At 42.7% G+C, this 19346-nt stretch overlaps 1 protein-coding gene across 20 annotated transcripts in view; it reads right to left on the bottom strand.

The window, feature by feature from the left end:
- Positions 1–19346, bottom strand: part of Limch1 (LIM and calponin homology domains 1) — a 296994-nt gene that overhangs the window by 74471 nt on the left and 203177 nt on the right. For 17 of the 20 annotated variants that reach the window (XM_076938610.1, XM_076938595.1, XM_076938598.1 and 14 more), the window contains exons 4-7: positions 18425–18531; positions 12990–13020; positions 11363–11473; positions 3592–3787 (exon numbers count right to left, since the gene is read on the bottom strand). In XM_076938610.1, the coding sequence (XP_076794725.1) occupies positions 3592–3787; positions 11363–11473; positions 12990–13020; positions 18425–18531 (445 nt within the window). Of the gene's footprint in view, positions 1–3591; positions 3788–4128; positions 4390–11362; positions 11474–12989; positions 13021–18424; positions 18532–19346 lie in introns of those variants that run through there. The other 3 variants (XM_076938602.1, XM_076938615.1, XM_076938614.1) reach the window with 3 other exon arrangements.

Below are 19346 nucleotides of genomic sequence, written 5' to 3'. Positions count from 1 at the left end.
ACCGCCTTGCCTTGCCTTGCCAACACAAGGATTTGTTTCTCCACTTGATAGGAGCCTCTTTATAGTGATAGAAACGGGCTTAGAGGAGCTAGAGGAGCCCCCCCTCCCTTCCCGTGACTGATTAGTGTTGGCTCAGGGATACAGGAGGCTACTCTTGAGACACCCAAAATTCTGTCCTGTCAGCACTCAACACTGAGAAAAATGTCTTCTGAAAATGTCCTGACTAGGGGAAATATGACCCTGTGCTGATAAAAGAACAAAAGCAGGTAAGTTCTCCATATACTAGACCGCTTAGTGAGGGTTAGAGTGGCCTCGGAGTTCTCAGTTCTAAAAACCTATAGTATGCGAGCCATAGTTCTATATAATAGCTAAAATATTATCAAACATATTGTTAAAATATGTTAGCATGTAAACACAGCCTTTTCCTCTACTGAATTACTCTTCAGGATAGTCTCAATAGATATTTTAAGGAATATTAATTTGCCAGCGTCTCAGGGCAGAATGGCTTAGCTGTAGGACTGGCAGCTTCATAGACTTACAGCCAGGAAGTTCCACCACTTGCTGGCTCTGTGACCCTGGGAGTTTAAAGTCCCTGGACTCTAGACTCCCATGGCCTACCAGAGATAGCACTCGCAAGCCCCTCAAGTGCTGTGAGGACCTCAGAAAGGCTGGCATGGTGTGCCTGCATACTGTCAGGCTAGACTTGCGAAAGAAAGATTTTGATTTCATTTCATCTGGTGGATGTGGAAATTTACTAGGTTGGCTTCTCTCTGAATGTTTAAAGTTAGGAAAACAGAAGAGAGCACAGGGCACGTTATTATTTTATCAGAGTCTCACTCCTCTTTTCCACGTGGCTACAAGCAATTGGATCCATTCTGCTTCCCTGCCCTCTCTCCTGCTGCCTCTTCTTTCCATCATTTGCCAAATACTCCCAAGTCACAAACACTTCTTCATTTTCCTCTGGCACCTTAAGCTTATCCCTTATTTCCATTTTGTAACACATCTTTTTGATAAAACATAGGGATACTGAATTAAACGCACAGACTCATACTTAGGCTATGTTGCTAACTTTCAATGCACATGAGTACAAGGTTGTGTTTGCTGTTCAGTGGAGTTTTGTGGAGGCTGTAGAGGCTGTTAATAGAGTCTGAAGGGGGCACTCGGCACCTGACGGGCAATATAAACTGGCTGAAGCAAGCCTGGGGGTTTACAGCTTTCCTATCAGGAAACTGTATCCACCTCACAGAATCATGACACTTAGGAATGTGCCTTGTACTTTCTGAATTGGTCAGTGGGTGTACCCACTCGTAATAGCAAAGCCGAAGCCGTTCATATGAACCCAATATAAAGGCAAAGGTTGTCATGTTAAAGCTGCCCCAAGTTGGTTGTGAATCTTGGGACAAAAATTTTCAAGATGTACTTAAAAAAAAAAAAATAGTCTTCCCAATGTGGAAGCAGTCATTAGAACCAACATTCTCACTGCTTAACCTCACGTACAAAAAATGCCAGGAAAGTCTTATATAGTTAATGTGTATCTGACAAAAATTATACTGAACTTTAAAAGAAAGATTAGGAAATGTTTTGTTATTGTTGTTGTTAATACTTCACTAGGTCTTGATTAGTTTGCAGGAAGATAAGCCTTAAGCTATCAGATTGGTGATGTGTGTGGAAGATGCAGTTTGTGAGGGGGACCCGTAAGGCTGCATTCCACGGTGTTTTTATGGCAGAGAAAGCATTTATGAGTAAGCTCTGGTTTATCAGCCTTAATTGCTGCAACTAAATTGTGCTTTGGGATAGTTTAGTTTAGTATTACTAACCACCATCTCAAATCCTTTCAAGATGTGATGTAGACTCTAAATCCTCAAAGCTAATGGCAGACTAAGAACCAGTTATGAAAAAAAAAAAAAGGTGGAAAAGTCCTATTTTTTTTTTTAAAGTTAAAACAAGCGATATGGGTAGAATGGTTTGGTTGAGATGGGTTCTGTAAAAGCAAAGCCATGCTTGGGTCCTGTGGAAGCATAATTAGATCACAGACTTGGTATTTTAACTTCCAGTGCTGTGGGTGGTACTTAAGATGTCAAGTAAAATTTCAGAAATATTTTTCAAGCAGCTCACAATGTACCATGGAATTCTTCAGGAGTCACAGGCTATGTGGCCCTGAGGCTAATCTGTCTGCTGAAAAGTATACGTTCTGAGCAGACACACTTGTTCAGAGACTCTAGAATACAGCTTCTATGGGGCAAAGTAGCCTGGGTGAATTAAGAGCACCAGTTTGGACCCGCACTTCTTGAGACTGACAGAACTAAACGACCAGACCTTCAGTGATTCTTGTCATTTTCAAATGTTAAAACAAAGACTTAAAATCCTAAAGGCACATCTACAAAACAAGGACAAGGAGTGTCTCCCGGCTCCGAGCAAGGATGAATTAAAATGCAATTAGATGTCTATGTTGAACATTAAATAAGATACTGTGTGCTAGGTATCTAACTTAGAACATGGACATGTGAAATACTCAAGTATGACAGTGACTTGCATAGCTGAGTGGCTACGGACATAGCTCAGTGGTACAACACTCAGCTAGAATTTGCAAGGCCCTAGGGTCAATCTCTAGTACTTCACAAAAACAAACAAACAACAATAACAACAAAAACTACTCCAAGAATTTTATGTCAGAAAGCAACACTGCGGCCACTAAAGATAACCCTGATCTCAGACAGAAGAATGTCCAAAAATATTACTATCACAGCAACATATACAAAAATAGAAATAACAACAAAAAATTCCCCACCAGCCTCGCTGTCTTTCTACAAGTCTATACACGTAGGACCAAGCCACCTGCCTCCTGAAAAGTCAAAGGTACAGGAGAGCACTCTTAACGGCAGCCACTGAACTCATGGCAGGCTATAGGACCACACATTTCTGTAGAGAAAATATTGATCATTCCATATAAGTAATATCAAATTCACAGGGTTTAAACTTAAAAAAAAAAAAAAAAATCCGGTCTTGGGGCCAATAGGCAGCCTGGGTATACACTATGCATTCATGGCCATTTGCACCAAACTAGCCCACCAGTCACATCCACCAAGCATCAAACTGATGGATAAAACAGGTGCCAATCTAGAAGGGCACAGCCCCAGACCCTAGAGCTTTCTGAAGGACATAAAGAGCATGTCTAGTTCGCTGGGGAGCAGTAACCAGTTTTGCTTACGTAGTGTGTTACTCACTAAACATTTCCCTTCCTTGTACCCACGGTATATAAACTTCAGCACACTTTATGAGCTAATGGTCTGCACAGCATCTTGGTTCAGGGAGACCCAGGGAAGGATGATGTAACACACTTTCCAACAGAAGACATGCTCACTGAGGTATCGTTCAAAGGAGCTGCTGACCAAGCCAATCAAAAATCTGAAAGCCATGAAAAACAACAGAGACTCCCCCCCCCCCATCCCTACCAGTTTATAGAATTACCAGGCTCCAGCCAGGTGGATACAGAGTTTGCCTTTGCAAGCTCCCAGCTCTCTACCGGTGACCCTGAAACTCCTGTTAATGACTAATTCCAAGATGTTACGGTGTATGAAGATCAAACCTTACCATCACTGCTTCCCCTGAGAACTACATCTGGTGAAGGTGTCTGCCTGGAGCGCGAGCCGAAAGAATCCAGGCTGTCAAAGGAGTCATCCCGGCCGTGGCGAGGAGGAGAGAGGGAGTCACTGCGTTCAGAGTCCCAGCAGTCGATGTAGCCACTGTCTCGGATGCTGCGCTTAGGACTCTCAATGTCGTCAGTCTCCTGTCCCAAAATAAAACGAAAGAATTTCAGATATGACTGAAACATATATATCCTATCCGATTTCCAGTGGTCTGCAAGGATACTTGCATGGACAATCTGTGTGGAAAAGTCGTAGCAGCTAGTGAGGACACCAGTGAGTATCAGCAGCGACTATTCAATTCCTCAAGGTTTTTCTGCTCCATCCTTTCAATTAGAATAGCATGTACAACTTAAAAAAAAAATCCCCAAGTAACTCACATCCCATAAAGTTTTTTTTTTTTAAGTAGTTAAATACAAAGAATCACAAAGTTTGGATTCACAAGAATGCAATGATCATTGACAACAAAGACAAAACCTTTGACCTGTCTTTCAGGATCCATAACGGCATGTCTGTGGGACAGATGAGTCCCTAGTTCAGTGCCACTGCCCCGGGTTATGGTATCTGGCAAACACAGGCGGAATCAGAGCTGTAAAATCCTGGAGCGGCATGCTTCTACCTCCTGCTACCTTGGAGGGAAATTCCTGCTCTGAAAGCGAGCTGTCTTTCTGAGGCAAAAGTTTAAAAAAAAAAAAAAGGCAATGAAAAATATGCAAAATGCTTTTCCTGATGCCACAGAAGAATCCAGGCATGCTCTCTCTCCGCCAGCTCCTGGCGTTGGGGGAGCTACAGGCACTTGTGGCTGACCCACATGTTCAGAGCAGGGAGAACAATGGCTGTCTTTGACAGCCTGTGATTATAAATTCTTTCCAGCACAAGCAGCACAGACTAAAACACTGAAACTCCAGCAGAAGAAAGGTCAGTCAAAGCCATCCTCACCCTCGTATTATAATAAAAGTCTTGTTCCCGCCAGTGCCTTCTCGTCCATTACAATAGTCCGGGCTAACGAAAACAAAAATAACTTCAGTGACTCGAAGATAAACCTCTGCTTAATATCCCCGAGACTGTCGCTAGAAATCAAGACTGTGGATCACACTGACAGAAGAGTAGACTCCTCTCACGGACAATGACTGGAATGTTGCCCCATGGATTTCCCCGGGATGTACATGGAGGTCCCCTCTGCATTCCCAACAGAAAGAAGAAAAAAGCAATGTTCTCCATGTTTGCAGTTTGTGAAGCTGATCTATTCTGCCCAAGTTGCCCCTGGGAGCCCATGTCCTTACAGGAAGTATCTTTGCCGGCTGCTTCTGGCAATTATGGAAGGGGGGCATCTTTTGATCTATCTCCCACCTCAGGGAAATGAGCATGGGAGCTGGAATGGTTGGAATTCACAAGGGACACTCAGGTTTCCCACCAGGAGGAAGGAGTGGGCAAGAGGAAAACCCGGTAGCCCCCAGCTGATTAATGCCCCCAAAGAATAGGTTGTCAAATGCCTGGGTGAGTCCAGCAATAGGATGCTCTACAGCAGTAGGTCTCAGCCTTCCTGATGCTTTGACCCTTTAATACAGTTCCTCATGTTGCGGAGACACCCCCCCTCCACACACACACCATAATACTATTTCATTGCTACTTTATAACTCTAATCTTGCTACTGTAATGAGTCATAATGTAAATATCTGATATGCAGGATATCTGATATGTGACCCCTGTGAAAGGGTCATTCAGCCCCCAAAGGGATCACGACCTCTAAGTTGAGAATTGCAATGCTAGGGGAAGACAGAAATGCCAGTTATAGAAATTAAGGTTGTTTACTTGCAGGTCAAAAGTTAACCAGATTCTGGAACAAAATCTTGAACCAAGAAGTTTAAAAAGAACTCATGACTCACTGAAAAATATAGACCTGAATTAGAAGCTTGAATTTAGCTTCTTAGGGAATAGAGGTTATTATTGTTATTATTGTTCATCAACCAAATGGCTAAAGACACAAAGTTAACTTTTATTAAACACTTACTATATATCTGGGTAATGCTTTTGCATATCATGTTAATAATATCTCTATTTTATAGAGAAAAAAAAAAAAGAACCGAAGAGTTCCTTTCACTGAAGGTGGTAAATACATAAAAATAAAGCCTGAAACTATTCATCTCTGGGGTTGACAAGATGGATCAAGATTAGATGCTGCCTGCTTCCTTGCATGGTCCATGCTGCCAATCTGGGTTATGTCTCTGAATTAATGCTGCTTATGACTGAATCACTGAAGTAGAAATATCACAAAAGTAATGCAGGTTAGGGTCATGGTTAAAAGCTCAGTTTCAGAAGCCATAATGACTGGGTTTAAATCTTGCCAGCTGTGTGACATTAGGCAGCTCATGTCACCTCATGGGTCTTCACCTATAAAATAGGACTTAGCAATGACAGCCATCAAACAGGGCTTCTGGACAATTAAACATGAAATATGGGAATAGTATTCGGAACAGGCCATGACGCATAATAATGACTCTAAAAGGTATCAGCAATACTTCTAACTACTAGCTCATCAACGAGGCATGCACATTTTAATATATATATATATATATATATATATATATATATATATATATATATATATATGGTATATGGTATATGGTATATGATATTTATATATTGGCATTGAAGGCACCACTTTCCACACACTGGCCCACTCTTTCTCTGTCTGGATGCCCCACAAAGACAGACACTCAGGGGTGGGGCTACTCCTTCAGCTGCAATTGACATGCTTTCAGGCTGCTTGGTGCAACATGGCACAACTGAAGTTTCAAGAAAATAATCTCAGAAAGGCTTCCCTTGAATCCCAGGTCTCCCCACATCTCAAGTGATGGAGGAGCATCCTGGAATCTCAGTAGCTTTCTCCCTGATGCTCAAGGGAAAGAAATCTAGAAAATTCACCATGTTCACGACTATGGAGTGAGCCAAGATTGAATTCTCAGTGGGGAGATAGATGGCATGGACGGTTGGAAAAATGGAAAGCAGATCACTGTGGCCATCCCTCACTGTGCTGGCCTCTCAGGAGCCCTACAGGTAAAACAAGGGGCTGACTTATTAGCCTGAAATAAAAATAAAAACGTGGCTATCCCCTGGACTTGCAGTTTTACTGGTTTCAATAAAGTCACCATGGTTTTTTTTTTTTTTTTCTCATTGCTTTGCTCTTTTGGGGGCAGGGGTTGCTATAAAGTGAGGCTTTGGGGAAGGGTGGAAAATATAAACGAATAAACATCTTTCACAGGCTCTAACTGCATTGTCTGCACCTTTCATCTTGAAGCCCCATCGCTCCTGTCTTCCACTGAGCTCTCATGGGTCAGCAGGATAGACTGACATGAACCCAGTGTGGGAAGTGTTCACGGTTCTGTGAAAGGGTGTCCCTAAAGGGCATGAGCAGCTGCTAGCCTCCAAGAGCTCCAGGCTTCTTTCACTAATCCCTCTCCTTCTTAGTCCCTCTGTGAGCATTAATGTGAGCCAGCAAGGGCCTACGGATGACTGACGGTATCTAAGACACTCCAGATGCCTTCTTTGGACAGCTCAGCGTTTTCCCCCTTGCTGTGTGATTTACAGGGTGGCTGAGCGCTGCTCCAACATGTCTGAGGTTTAGCTCCCCCAGCGTGATGGCCGGATCCTCACTCATCACACTGGTTGTGGAAGCAATTCATTCTACTGATATTGCCCAAGTACCTTCTAGGTAGTATTCTAGCCCCAGGGGCACAGCGTTATAAAAATAAATCAACAGACACCCTATTTGTAGGAACCTGTGTTCTGATAGGGAAGACCAGGGATAAACAGAAAAAAGGTTACTTACAATAAGTTACTTGCTAAAAAGTTTACTTAGATACTGAGTTGAGGGATTGAGCATGCTGCTGGTTATTTTGTGCTTATTTCTCTTGCATTTGTTTGCCAGTAACCCCGCCCCCTTTATCCCTTTCATCTATTGATGCCCTCACCTCTAGGAACAGGAAGGGGGTGAGCCTGTCATAGTATTTCATGCCACCCCTGGTCATAAGAACTAGTGTAGGAACAGGACAGCCATTCCTTGGAATTACACCTCTGGGGCTAGAGGAAATACTTCTCTAGCTTCCATGGAAGCAGCTAGGAGCATCTTCCCTGGAGGTGCATTGAGTCACATCCCTTTATGAGGGTTGACTGGCTCACAGGAAGGAGAAAGAATCCCAGGAGGAATGGGGAATGCTGCGTGAACGGCATGGAGAAATAACCTGCATGGCTCACAACCCTGAAGACTTCATGCTCACTTCCACTGCAGAGTCCTTGTAGCAAATCCCTCTGTTTATCTTGGACACCCCTCCTTCCACAGGTCTTCCTTGATATATTTATGCTCATGGTGACACACTACTGAGCATGCAAGACTCTATGTTAAGGGCTCTCTATATATTAAGTATAGAATAAATACCCTATAGTTACTGATTTTGTGCATGTTTTTCACTAGAAAAATGAATATTAAAATTGTCTAATTAGTCCCCTTTGAGAAAGACAGAAATTTAATTTCAAATTTATTTCAGCCTATGTACAGAGGAAACCATGACATCTGTCTACTTCTCATCTAGTAAGATTTTTAAAATCTGAAATAAGGCCTTATTTTTCCTCCTAGTCTTTAGTTGCAAATGGATATGAATATGTGACTAACTTCAAGTTAATGAGACGTGAGCTGGAAGCTACAGACTAGGTGCATTTAAGAGAATTTAGTTAACAAAGTTCTTAAGTCTGGTAAATCCAATATCAAGGTGCCGGCACATGGAAAAGTCTTTAGAATATGACAGAAGCCAGTACCTAAAGAACGCATGCGCACTGGAGAGGTTGCCTCGGTAACACAGTCGGGATAGAAAACTCGATTTAGAGATAGCAAACCCGCTCTGGTGACCAGAGAGCATCAATCCATTCATGAGAGTATACTTCCCAGTGGCCAAACAGCCTTGAGAGCATACCTCCTGTTACCACCATAGCAGTTAACTCCCTTGTGAGTTTTATAGATGACAATCAAAACACACCAGGATGCAGCAGTGTGAAATTTTCAAAAGGTGTGCTCAAAAGATAGGCCGCTTCCTGTTCCTCTTTCCTTCTTTCTCTTGTCTTGAAAGGCACATGACACCTAGAAAGGTCTGAGCAGCTATCTTGAGGCCCCAGGGAGAAGCCATGGGTTGAGGATAGTGACATGTGAGATAAGATACAAATGTCTGGGCTTTCTGGCATTGCCCAGGTGGAGAGCTCCCTCGCTAGCTCTGGACTGCTTGTTCATATCTAAATATCACTTATATGAGAAGAAATAAAATACTCTGTTTATAGCTGTACTCCTTTCAGCTTTTATTTTGAGTTTTTGCAGTCTGCAATCGAACTCAACCATAAGTGAGACCATGATAGAATACCCACCATACATAAAATATTGCCAGTATTTGGATAGCCCAAAGTCTGCTAGGTCATCTTTTCTCTAACACAGCTATGACATAGGAGGACCACAGGTGTCCCCAGTTGTGAAGAGCCATGCTTTGCCCAGCACTGCCAACCACTGAATCATGTCCTGTGTGATGCTGTCCATATTCACTCAAAAGAGAAGCAGCTGTCAACACCAGGCCGCTTCAAGGCTGCTGAAGGTATTGTCTCAGTAAGATGGGAACCTAGCTGAACAGACTAGGTTTATCAGCAGAATTATGAGACTTAAATAAGGTTCCAGCAGATGGCCCATGTAGTATTACCCTTGTACACATCAATATAGAAGCAACCATTTACATTCCCAACTCCAAGCTGGAAAAGACACTCTGAATAGTTAGACAAAAGAAAACTTAAAGGGCAGTAGAGAAGTCAGGAAAAGACACAGCATGCTGTGCTTACTGTATGGATATATGTGCTTTATATGTCATAAATACATTTTTTTCTGTCCCGGACAAGTGCTCTACACTGAGCTACACTTCCAGCCTGGCTTTGTCTATTTAGAGATACACGAGCCAGCCTGGCTTTGGGCAAATACAGAGACTATGAGCTTTAAGGCAATGGTCCTCAACCTGTCGAATGCTGCAACCCTTTAATAGAGTTTCTCATGTTGTGGTGACCCCCAACCATAAAATTATTTCCACTGCTACTTCACAGCTATAATTTTGTTGTTGTTGTGAATCATAATATCAATATCTGATATGCGACCTCTGTGTGGGGGTTATACTCACAGCTTGAGAAGCATTAATTTAAGGAAAAGAGCGATTAATTAGAAAGTTGGAACTAATTCTCGCTTTCAAAATTAAAAGTCATGAAGTTCTGAATATCCTGAAAACACTTACTGTATCTCTGTCTCCATCTCCCTATGTCTCTCTGTCTCTGTCTCTGTCTCTGTCTCTCTGTCTCTCTGTCTCTCTGTCTCTCTCTCAATCTCTCTCTCTCTGAGTATGTGTGTGAGTATGTCTGTTATTTGAGCATATATACATGTGGAGGTTTGGAGACAACTTATGGCAGTCACTTCTCTCCTACAACGTGGGTCTCAGTGCTGGGACAAAGGTCATAAGGCTTGGTGGCGGCATCTGTACCCACTGAGCCATCTTGACGGCCCTCGGAATATCTTTCAATGAGTCTTGTTAGTGAATTCATTCCGTGTAGTAGAAAAGCAAGGAATAGCTGGCCTCAATTGTTTGTACTTTAAGATGGCCTTGGCCAAAATAGATGGATGTTAACTGCAAGTAAGCCTTCCCGCTTACCAAGGCTGCTTGGCTGGGATTCTCCTGTGCAATACTATGAACTGATATTTTGTATGAGTTAACTATACTGCTGAGTCTTTAAAAGACAAGCACATACAAGGCATCCCACTGTTCCTTTAACAAATTCTTACCTTCCAACCATCTTTCCCACAGGCAAACAAACCAAGTTCTTAATGATATGCAAATACTTCATCAAACAAACACATCAAGCTTTAAAACCATTTTCTGAGTTTCCAGATCGCTCATATATGATGGTCAGGAGACATACACAGTAGAAGGGGTACTTCTAACACCTCAGATCCTGTCCAGAGTGGGAGCTGAGGCCAGGACATGGCTGGCATCACCTTACCCACACCAAGGTCCTAACAGGCAAGCATGATGACCTTTGGCTGAATGTGAAGAGCAACTGTTTGGTTTTGCGTGACACCGCATTGTTTAATTCAAGCATCACCGCCTGAGATGCACAGGCCCCGAGCTCCAAGCTGTGCCAAGCCATGCACCAAGATACTGAACTCTCTTTTTTGAAATCACAGCAGGAGCCAGCTCAGATCTTCTAATCATTGAAGAGTGTAAGATGCAGGCCTTGGAGTGCTATGAAAGTCAGGAAGCAAAGATGCTCTGGGTAACACAAATGGCTCTCTTCTTGAGCACATATCTAGGGTCAGTACAGTTCCCCCATGTAAAACTATAATTATTGTCATTTTATTAAAGACTTTTAAAAAGTTCTACATGTATGAATGTCTTCTCTGTATATATGCCTATAAGGGTCAGAAGAGGGCATCATATCCCTTGGGACTAGAGTTACTGATGGCTGTGAACTGCCAGGAGGGTGCTGAGAATTGAACCAAGGTCCTCTGGAATAATATCAAGTGCTCTTCCCCACATCTGCAGTTGCAGTTGGAGTCACATCTCCAACTGCAAAACAGCAATAATCTTAAAAACGGGTTGCTTTTCCACTTTGTCCAGCACTCAGGGGATGAGGAAGGAAAGCCAAGTTACCTTTCGCATCTGAGCCAACAGCCCTTCAAACTCCTTCAGGTTCAGTGTGGTTCCACTATAGGATGCGCAGCTGTTTGCAGCTTTCCCCAGCCAGTAAATGGTCACTAACACCTGTGGAAGAAAAGAACATACAAGAGTGAGAAGATTTGTCCTGAAGAATGGTTTTTCAAAGTGAGGATCATATCGCCTCAGGAACAGCAAAGCAGGAAGGAACAACCCAGCAACTTGTGAAAACCGGTGCATGCCGTATCCATTCATTTGAGAGCATGATAATGAGAACCCAATGCTGTCTCAGTTGACGGAGACACACGATTCTGTCAAATAAGTCTCCAGCTTTGGGGGGGGGGGGGAAAGGAAGGTTGTGAGAAAGTGATCTCTGAGTGAGTAAGAAGGGAAAATAAATCCTCCAAGATGACATCCTCATCAGGCAGCGGGTTTTCCCACAAACTCTTTGGAGTCTTTACCCAGACAAGCAATGCAGGAGACTGTCAGCTCCATTTGAGATGGGTGCTTTCGAAGCCCCCTAATTTCCACTTGTGTGTGCATGGAGAACCTGCCGGAATGGATGGCAATTATCCTAAAGGAGTGATAAAGGTTAATGAGTACTTCTGGGCACAGGATCAACACAGCACATCTAAGTGAAGCCAGTAGACAGCACCACACAGAAAGTGAGACACGCTGGTCTCTTGCCTCAGAGTGCTGCCACATCCCCATTAATCTGACATGGAGAAATTTTAGCCTTGACACAGTTGCTATCAATTAAACACACTTAGATGCTGAAGAATGTTCATGACTATCCAATGGTCTGAGGTTACTATCCTACATTAGTTTTGTGCTTTCTTTCCAAAGAATTGTCCACAAAAGCATAAATGTTCTTTACTTTGACTTGGGGAAAAGAGATCGAACCAGCTAACGATGTGATCCTTAGCAGAATAATACGAAGATAGAGGGTTGGAAGCCCATGCAAGAGCTTAGACTTCATGTTCACACTCTGTATTTTTGCTGCATCTCTGCTGGGGAGAACTTATTGTACTACCTTTCCCATGGTGGGCCAGATGCTCTGGATGATGGAGTGTAGGGGTATGGGGCCAGCTGGCCGTGGGCCCAAAGCAGAGCTGTGTGCATGAGTATTGTGATGGGATTCAGTTTTCTACCTCTGTGGGAAACACTTGCATCATGAATCCTTCAAAACTTCCAGAAGGTCTTTTAGTAACTGAGTTCTTACAAATAAATTCCCAGAGAACAGACAATCCCGAATGTCAGGACATTAACTAGAACCATCACATAACCAATGTGTGCTGACTGCGGTCCCATCCAGACCACAGATGGAAACGGCTAATGTTGGTGTTGAAACCGATCGCTGTGTGTTTTAAGAACACAAACTGCACACAGAACACAGGCCTTCATTTACTTCAGGAATGAACTCTGATTAGAGAGAAACCCCCAAATCTCCTATTTTTAGTATCAGTACAGTTATCAAATATTCTGTAAGAGGTACATATACTTTTCCCTAAGAAATAATCTTTCTAATAAGGCCAATCAGATCCACCAAATTTAGCTAAATGTCAACCTTGGACCACTAAAGTCAGAAGTATACAAATGAGGAGAGAGAGGTTAAAACACTTACGTTTTTCAGCTTCCTGCTATAATCGAGGTTCCTAAGTCAGGAAAGAAAAGAAAAGCAGTATTAGAATAGCAGTTTCTTTGGTGTGGCTTTCCTTAAACATCTCTAAGACACACTTGCAAGAAGCACATAAAACAAAAGCCAGAAGAATACTGCTGGCTTTTAAGGCCTCTGGCTGGTGGCTTCAGCTGTAGCATCAAATTGTCGAGAAAAACAAAACACAACAAAGAAACAAAACACAAACAAACACAGGGCCAGGTAAGACTGGAGTTGTGCAGTATACCAGGAAAGATGGATGCCTTTAAACATACAAAAGATGAGAATTCTGCTTCAACTTGGGAAGATGCATGCATAAGAAACAGTGCTATCCAAATATTTTTTTCCCGTTTTTCTGCTCTGGCTACAAATTAGAATGAAAAATTGGCCATAAACAGAAAAGTATGGATGCTATTTCCAAATGTTCGTACACGTGTCCCCAAATCCACATACATGTTTATCCCCTGACTAAACCCCACCCAAAGTCCGACTTCACACCATGAAGTAGCAAAACGTTTCCAAAGGTACTTGAAAACTCCATGAATATATTGACATGTAAATATTAGGAAAATCAATGGTGGATTTCTTTTCTCTGGTCATTTTGGTGGTGGTGGTGGTGGTGGGAGGCATAGAAAGTTCCTGGTTCAAACAAGCCAAGAACAACGGCTCAGAGCGCTCAGGTCATGGTCACTTAGTTCTGGCCTAGTCCAACAAACTATGTTTAATGGGTAGGTGGGCAGTTTTAAGTTGACTGATATTGGAAGGACTCATAAATGCTAGCTAGTCCTGTTCTGTAAAGGGGAGCCCAGGATCAGAGCTTCAGTTAGGACAAGCATTCACACAATTTACATTTGATGGAGAAAATGGTTTTATATTTTTGAGCTTAACAAAACGAAATGGCATGCTGTTCTAGTCTTAGATATCTGCTAATTTTTTTTTTTTTCATTTAGCAACAGAGAGATGAAAAAAAAAATCCAAGGAAGACCTAAAATATCTTAGAACAAAAAGAATAGAGAAAAAACTGACCCTTTTCCTGCATTGACAATAGAAGTTCTCTGCTTGAATTTGTGACTGGATGCTAAAAATTGTATGTGGCACACCGTAGGGCCTCGCAGAAGATTTTAGAGTAGTTTCCACAAAACCACTAATTATTTGGAAATACTTCCCATTTTTCAGAGAGACTCCTGCCCCAGGAGCCATCCACGGCCTCTCCACATGTCAGTGTGACCATGTTGGTTCCCTGGAAGGTCTTTGCTATGTGCCCCTCCACACTGTGCTTCCATGGCCACCAAACTTGTCTGGTATTCATTACAGGTAGAGTTCATGCAGTTACACAGCCAATAATATAATGACTTGCAGGCCTTTACCTCTTAAAAATGTTTTCATTTTTATATATTTAAGTCACATTTGGGACAAAAACAGGTAGGAAAAATGGCCTACACTGCAAACTAGAGTGTTTTTTTTTTTTTTTCCAAAAATCAATTTTAGGAAATACAAATTTCCTCCATGGGATCTATCCCTTATTCTGTATCTCCTGGCTGATGCTACTAACTCACATTAAAGTGATACTCTCCCTCTCCGCTGTAAGCTGATCACCTCTCAGAAGGGGAGCCATAGAGTTACAATGGCGATGCTGGATCATTCGAGCAACGAAGTCCGCACTTTAAAAACTAGTCCTTGAGCCATGCCAAATTAAAGCAGAGTCACCTGTGAAAACATGGTGATGCTGACAGCTTATTTATCCCGTGTTCCACTCCGACAGTCCTGCTAAAGCCTGAAGCAACACCCTCTTAAGCTCCACAAATTAATTTGTGAAGTAATTTTAAGTATAAGTTCTTTATGATTTTCTAAACGCCGACCCAGTGAGACAATCTCTTTGCAAAAGAGACTGAATATTGACGTTGATTGTGGATGGCTGCTCCCACTGCACTTGCCCTTCAGCATGGCCCTCCAACCTCACCAGGCTCTTGGCCTTTTCTTTCAAGCATCAACGGTTTCCTCTTCCTTGGCCTTTTCTGCTTTTCCTTTACCTTGAACATCCAGCAAATCTCCCCAGAGCTGATGCTTCTGTCTCATTCTTGTCTCTGTCTGAATCCTGAGCTGAAACCCTTCAGATGGGCTATCCTTGACTCTTTCAGATGGACTATCCTTGATCCCTTCAAATGGGCTATCCTTGACCCCTTCAGAGGGGCTATCCTTGAGCCCTTCAGATGGGCTATCCTGACCCCTTCAGATGGACTGACTACTATCTTTTCTATCTTGCCTTTTATGGTCCTCTCTGTGTTCTCCCTCCCTGTGGTTATTTTCTTTCTTACAATTTATTTCTAAGTTCTCAACACTATAGAGGGAATCCAATATGAACAGAGGATTCTGGTTGTCTTGTATGTGCATTTTTCTCCCAGAAGGTGAAAATATCTTACACATAGTACCTACTCAGTAATGATTTGTTCAGTGGATGAATGAAGAAGGTATAGAGATATAAGGGAAGGTGATGAGAAATGAGTGCCTAAGGATTGCAGTGCACAAGTGAAGGGCAATCTAAAAAGGAAAGAAACAGAGAAAAATGCAGAAAGTGAGGTAGAGGAGAGGATAAAGGGACAGGAGGTGGGAGGGAGAGGAAGGAGAAGAGGACAAAGATAGAAAGACTGGAAGGACAAGAAAAGATGAAGATGCTGCCATACAAAGGGACTGTGACCACTTGAGACTGGACTATGTGACTTTCTCCTGGTGGGTTGCTTCTGGTGCCTCTGAATTAATGTATTTCTTTAGAAGTTGATTGCCTTGCTTTCCCATCAATATTAGTATTAATTAATATTAATGTCATAATAATTATTTTAAAAACAGCCACCGGTCAAGCCGACTGTCTAGGCTGCAGCGGCTCTGCCTAGCTCAACCACATGGCCAGAGGCCACGTGCATGCCACAGCTAGAAACGAACAGCCAGAAACACCAGCCCTGCCACCCACGAGACGCCAGAATGGGAGATGGCTCTGCCAATCTTCCACACTGTCTCTGCAAGGCTGGGCATTGCTCAGACCATCCCGCCAACCATGCAGGCCCAGTAGAAAAGTGAGACTCTAATGCTTAAAGATTAATCAAAGGCTTATATATTTGGTAATGATCAATAACAAGATGCCCATACAATCAGAGGTGTAACCCAACATCCAACCTACATATACCAACTACCTTTGACTGCTACAGACAAGTGAACATCAGCCTCCATGTCCCCCTCTCTCGTTCTCCGTCTCTCTCCTAGCTCCTCCTCTTCCTTCTCCTCTTCCTCCCTTTCTCCTCCTCTTCCTCTCTTTACTCCTGCCACCTTAGCTCCTCCTACACTGCAATGACCAAGCTCTTCTTAAAGTCACATCTGGAAGACCATTTGATCCAGCCGCTTGCACTCTGTGGATGAGAACACGGTGCTAAGGAACTCAGCAAGGCACAGACTGAGAGAGCTACAGACCGGGGGCTGGACTCAGATTTTGGATGCCTTGATTGTCGTAGACGAGCAATGAAGAAGATCCGAGTTTCTGTTTTAGATTCTAAAACCAACTGGCCTTGGAATTCTCCTGATCTGGTAATTTATTGTTTAAAGGTAGCCCAAGATTGATGATGATGATGATGAGGAGGAGGAGGAGGAGGAGGAGGAGGAGGAGGAAGGAGAAGAAGAAGAAGAAGAAGAAGAAGAAGAAGGAGGAGGAGGAGGAGGAGGAGGAGGAGGAGGAGGAGGGGAGAAGGAGGAGGAGGAAGAGGAAATGGAAGAAAAGTGTTAGAGTAAAGCACCAGAGTAAACTTTCCTCACCTTCCCCAAGGAGTGTGTGACTAATTATTATTACCTAGGGCATTGCACAGTTGCTATTGTTTCTGGTCACTTGCCATGCAGGTGAGACTAGAAATGTGAGTTTAGCCAGAACCTAAAATCATTTCCCAAAATGAAGAACTTCACAGAGTTAAGATTTAGCTCAGTAACAAATGGAGCGTGTGATGGTTACCCTGACCTACTGGTCATGGCTGACTCTCCTTGTTCCCAGTCATGAACCACAGAACCCACTGTAAACTCCTTGCCTTCATTCACTCAGTAGTTTCAAGTTTCCCATAGTCATAATTAAAAAAAAATCAAGATACGGAAGCAGAGCAAAAAGGACAGCTCTGAACTATGGCTTCTCTCCTTTCTGTTCTCCTGTGATAAAATGGCAATGCCTCAAATCATCAAATCTCAGGTCCCTTCTACTCTGTTCAGCTCACCGGGTTTTATTGTTATTGTTATTTGTAACAGTGCTGCCCTTATGAAGCCTGGTTTGCTTGGTGTTCGAATTCTGTAGCCCAGGCTGGCCTTAGTCTTGTAGAGATCCTCTTGTCTCTACTGCCTACACACTGGGATTACAGGATATGCCACTATACCTGACCTTTAGATACTTTTCAAAAGGTGTATTTTTTAATTATGTGTATATGTGTATGTCGTCTATGAGCATGAGTCACGAACGTAGCTAGCCCATAGAGGCTAAAAGAGAGACAGATCCTCGGAACTGGAGTTATAGGCGGTTCTAAGTTGTCTGATATGGGTGCTGGGAATCGAACTGTGATCCTCTACCAGTGTTACCTCCTCTTAATCACTGTGCCATCTCTCCAGCCACAGAAGAGACTCCAGCTTTTTGCTTACTCATTCTCATGCTACATACTGTTTGAATAAAATGACAAATGTGTTATATGACATTACAGGCTCTGCAGAATTCCTGGGCTACAGACAACCTATTTTTGCCATCCTATAAGGATGAATCTTCTTACTCTAGTCATGACTATCTCTTTATTCGGAAACTCATCCTATCACAAGATTCTTTGGTCCCAAATATGGTTCACTAAATAGATACAGGCAGAAATGGCCAAAAGGCCAATGATCCATCTCTGAAAAGCTTAATCACTGTCACATCCGAGAAAATGGCTACAAATGTAAATGGAGGAGCCAGTAAATGGAGGAGCCAGTAAATGAAGGAGCCAGTTCGCCACCATCAAATGCCTTCTCTACATCACCAACAGTGCAAACAATCTGTTCACCTCCTGTGCAATCTGCCAAGAGCCTATTCAGCTGCCTCGTTGGAGCCAATAAAAGGGATGCTGTCTAAGGCGCACAGATTTTGTACATATTTCTCTGTAGCCTCCCTGCTAAACCTTACTTAACATTTTCTAAAATTCTGGCTCTATGTGTATTTGAAAAGTTCTATCAGCTCAGAATGGGGTTCTGCACAGAGGGGCAGAACGCTGGGTTGTGAAAGCTTGAGTTTTCACTTGTGCATTTTTATTTTATTAGGTATACCTAATCTTCTACCTCTTAGAACTTACAACATCCTCCCAAAACTGCAAATCAAAATACCAAGGGTTTCCTTTAAACATAAATCAGGCGTTACTCACTTGGCAGTGACCCTGTTGGAAGTATCCTGGAGGTCACTCGGGTCAAAGAGTTGAGATTCTTTAAGTCCAAGCTCTTTACAACCTCTCAAGAATAAGATGGTATTGTCCTAGAAGAAAGAAAAGGAGCCCAAGTATTATTTTAGATTATCTTTGTGAGTTAATTTCATTTTGGTAGTAGTCCACTTTGCTGTCAGGGTGCCAGCCATCTGGACATATCACCCAATGAAATTGCAGTTAGGAAATGCCAGAATAAATAGACACTTTAGATTTCCCAAACCCTAGCTAGCCACTGCCAAATTCAATTTTCCCTTTAGCTTGATACATTTGTAAACAACTGCAAGTCAAATGTTGCTACAAAGGGAATTTAGCATCTTAAGGAACCGTACTTTAAAAGGCCAGGTATTTTTCATTGCATCTAAATGCCTTATTTCCATGCCTTATTTCTTAGAACCTGGCATCAACAGATATTTAAAAAATATAATTAAAGCTGGGTAGAGAATAGTTTAGTTGGGAGAGTGCTTGCTAAGCAAGCATGAAGACCTGGGTTCTGATCCCTAGAACCCAAGAGAAAAACCGGGCTGACAGCACATGCCTGAAGTCCCAGCACTAGGAAGCTGGAGGCAGAAAAAGTCCTAGTGTTTGCTGGCTGCTTGTGTAATTGGTAAGCTCCAGGTTCAATAAGAGACCTTGTCTCAAAAAATAACATGGACAGTATGTTCATTTGAATGAGAATGGTCTCCATAGGCTCATATATTTGCATGGTTAGTCCTTAGTGGTGGAACTCTTAGGGAAGAAGTAAGGAGGTGTGACTTTGTGGGAGGAAGTGTGACACTGGCGGTGGACTTTGAAGCTTCAAAAGACTCCCACCATTCCCAGTGTGCTTTCTCTGCCTCCTGTTTGTGAATCAAGATGTTCGCTCTCA

The sequence above is a fragment of the Arvicanthis niloticus genome, chromosome 7 (genome assembly GCF_011762505.2).
Source record: "Arvicanthis niloticus isolate mArvNil1 chromosome 7, mArvNil1.pat.X, whole genome shotgun sequence".
NCBI classification, from domain to species: Eukaryota; Metazoa; Chordata; class Mammalia; order Rodentia; family Muridae; genus Arvicanthis; species Arvicanthis niloticus.
Note: the sequence above shows the minus strand (reverse complement) of the source record. Positions and strands in the feature narration are given on the sequence as shown.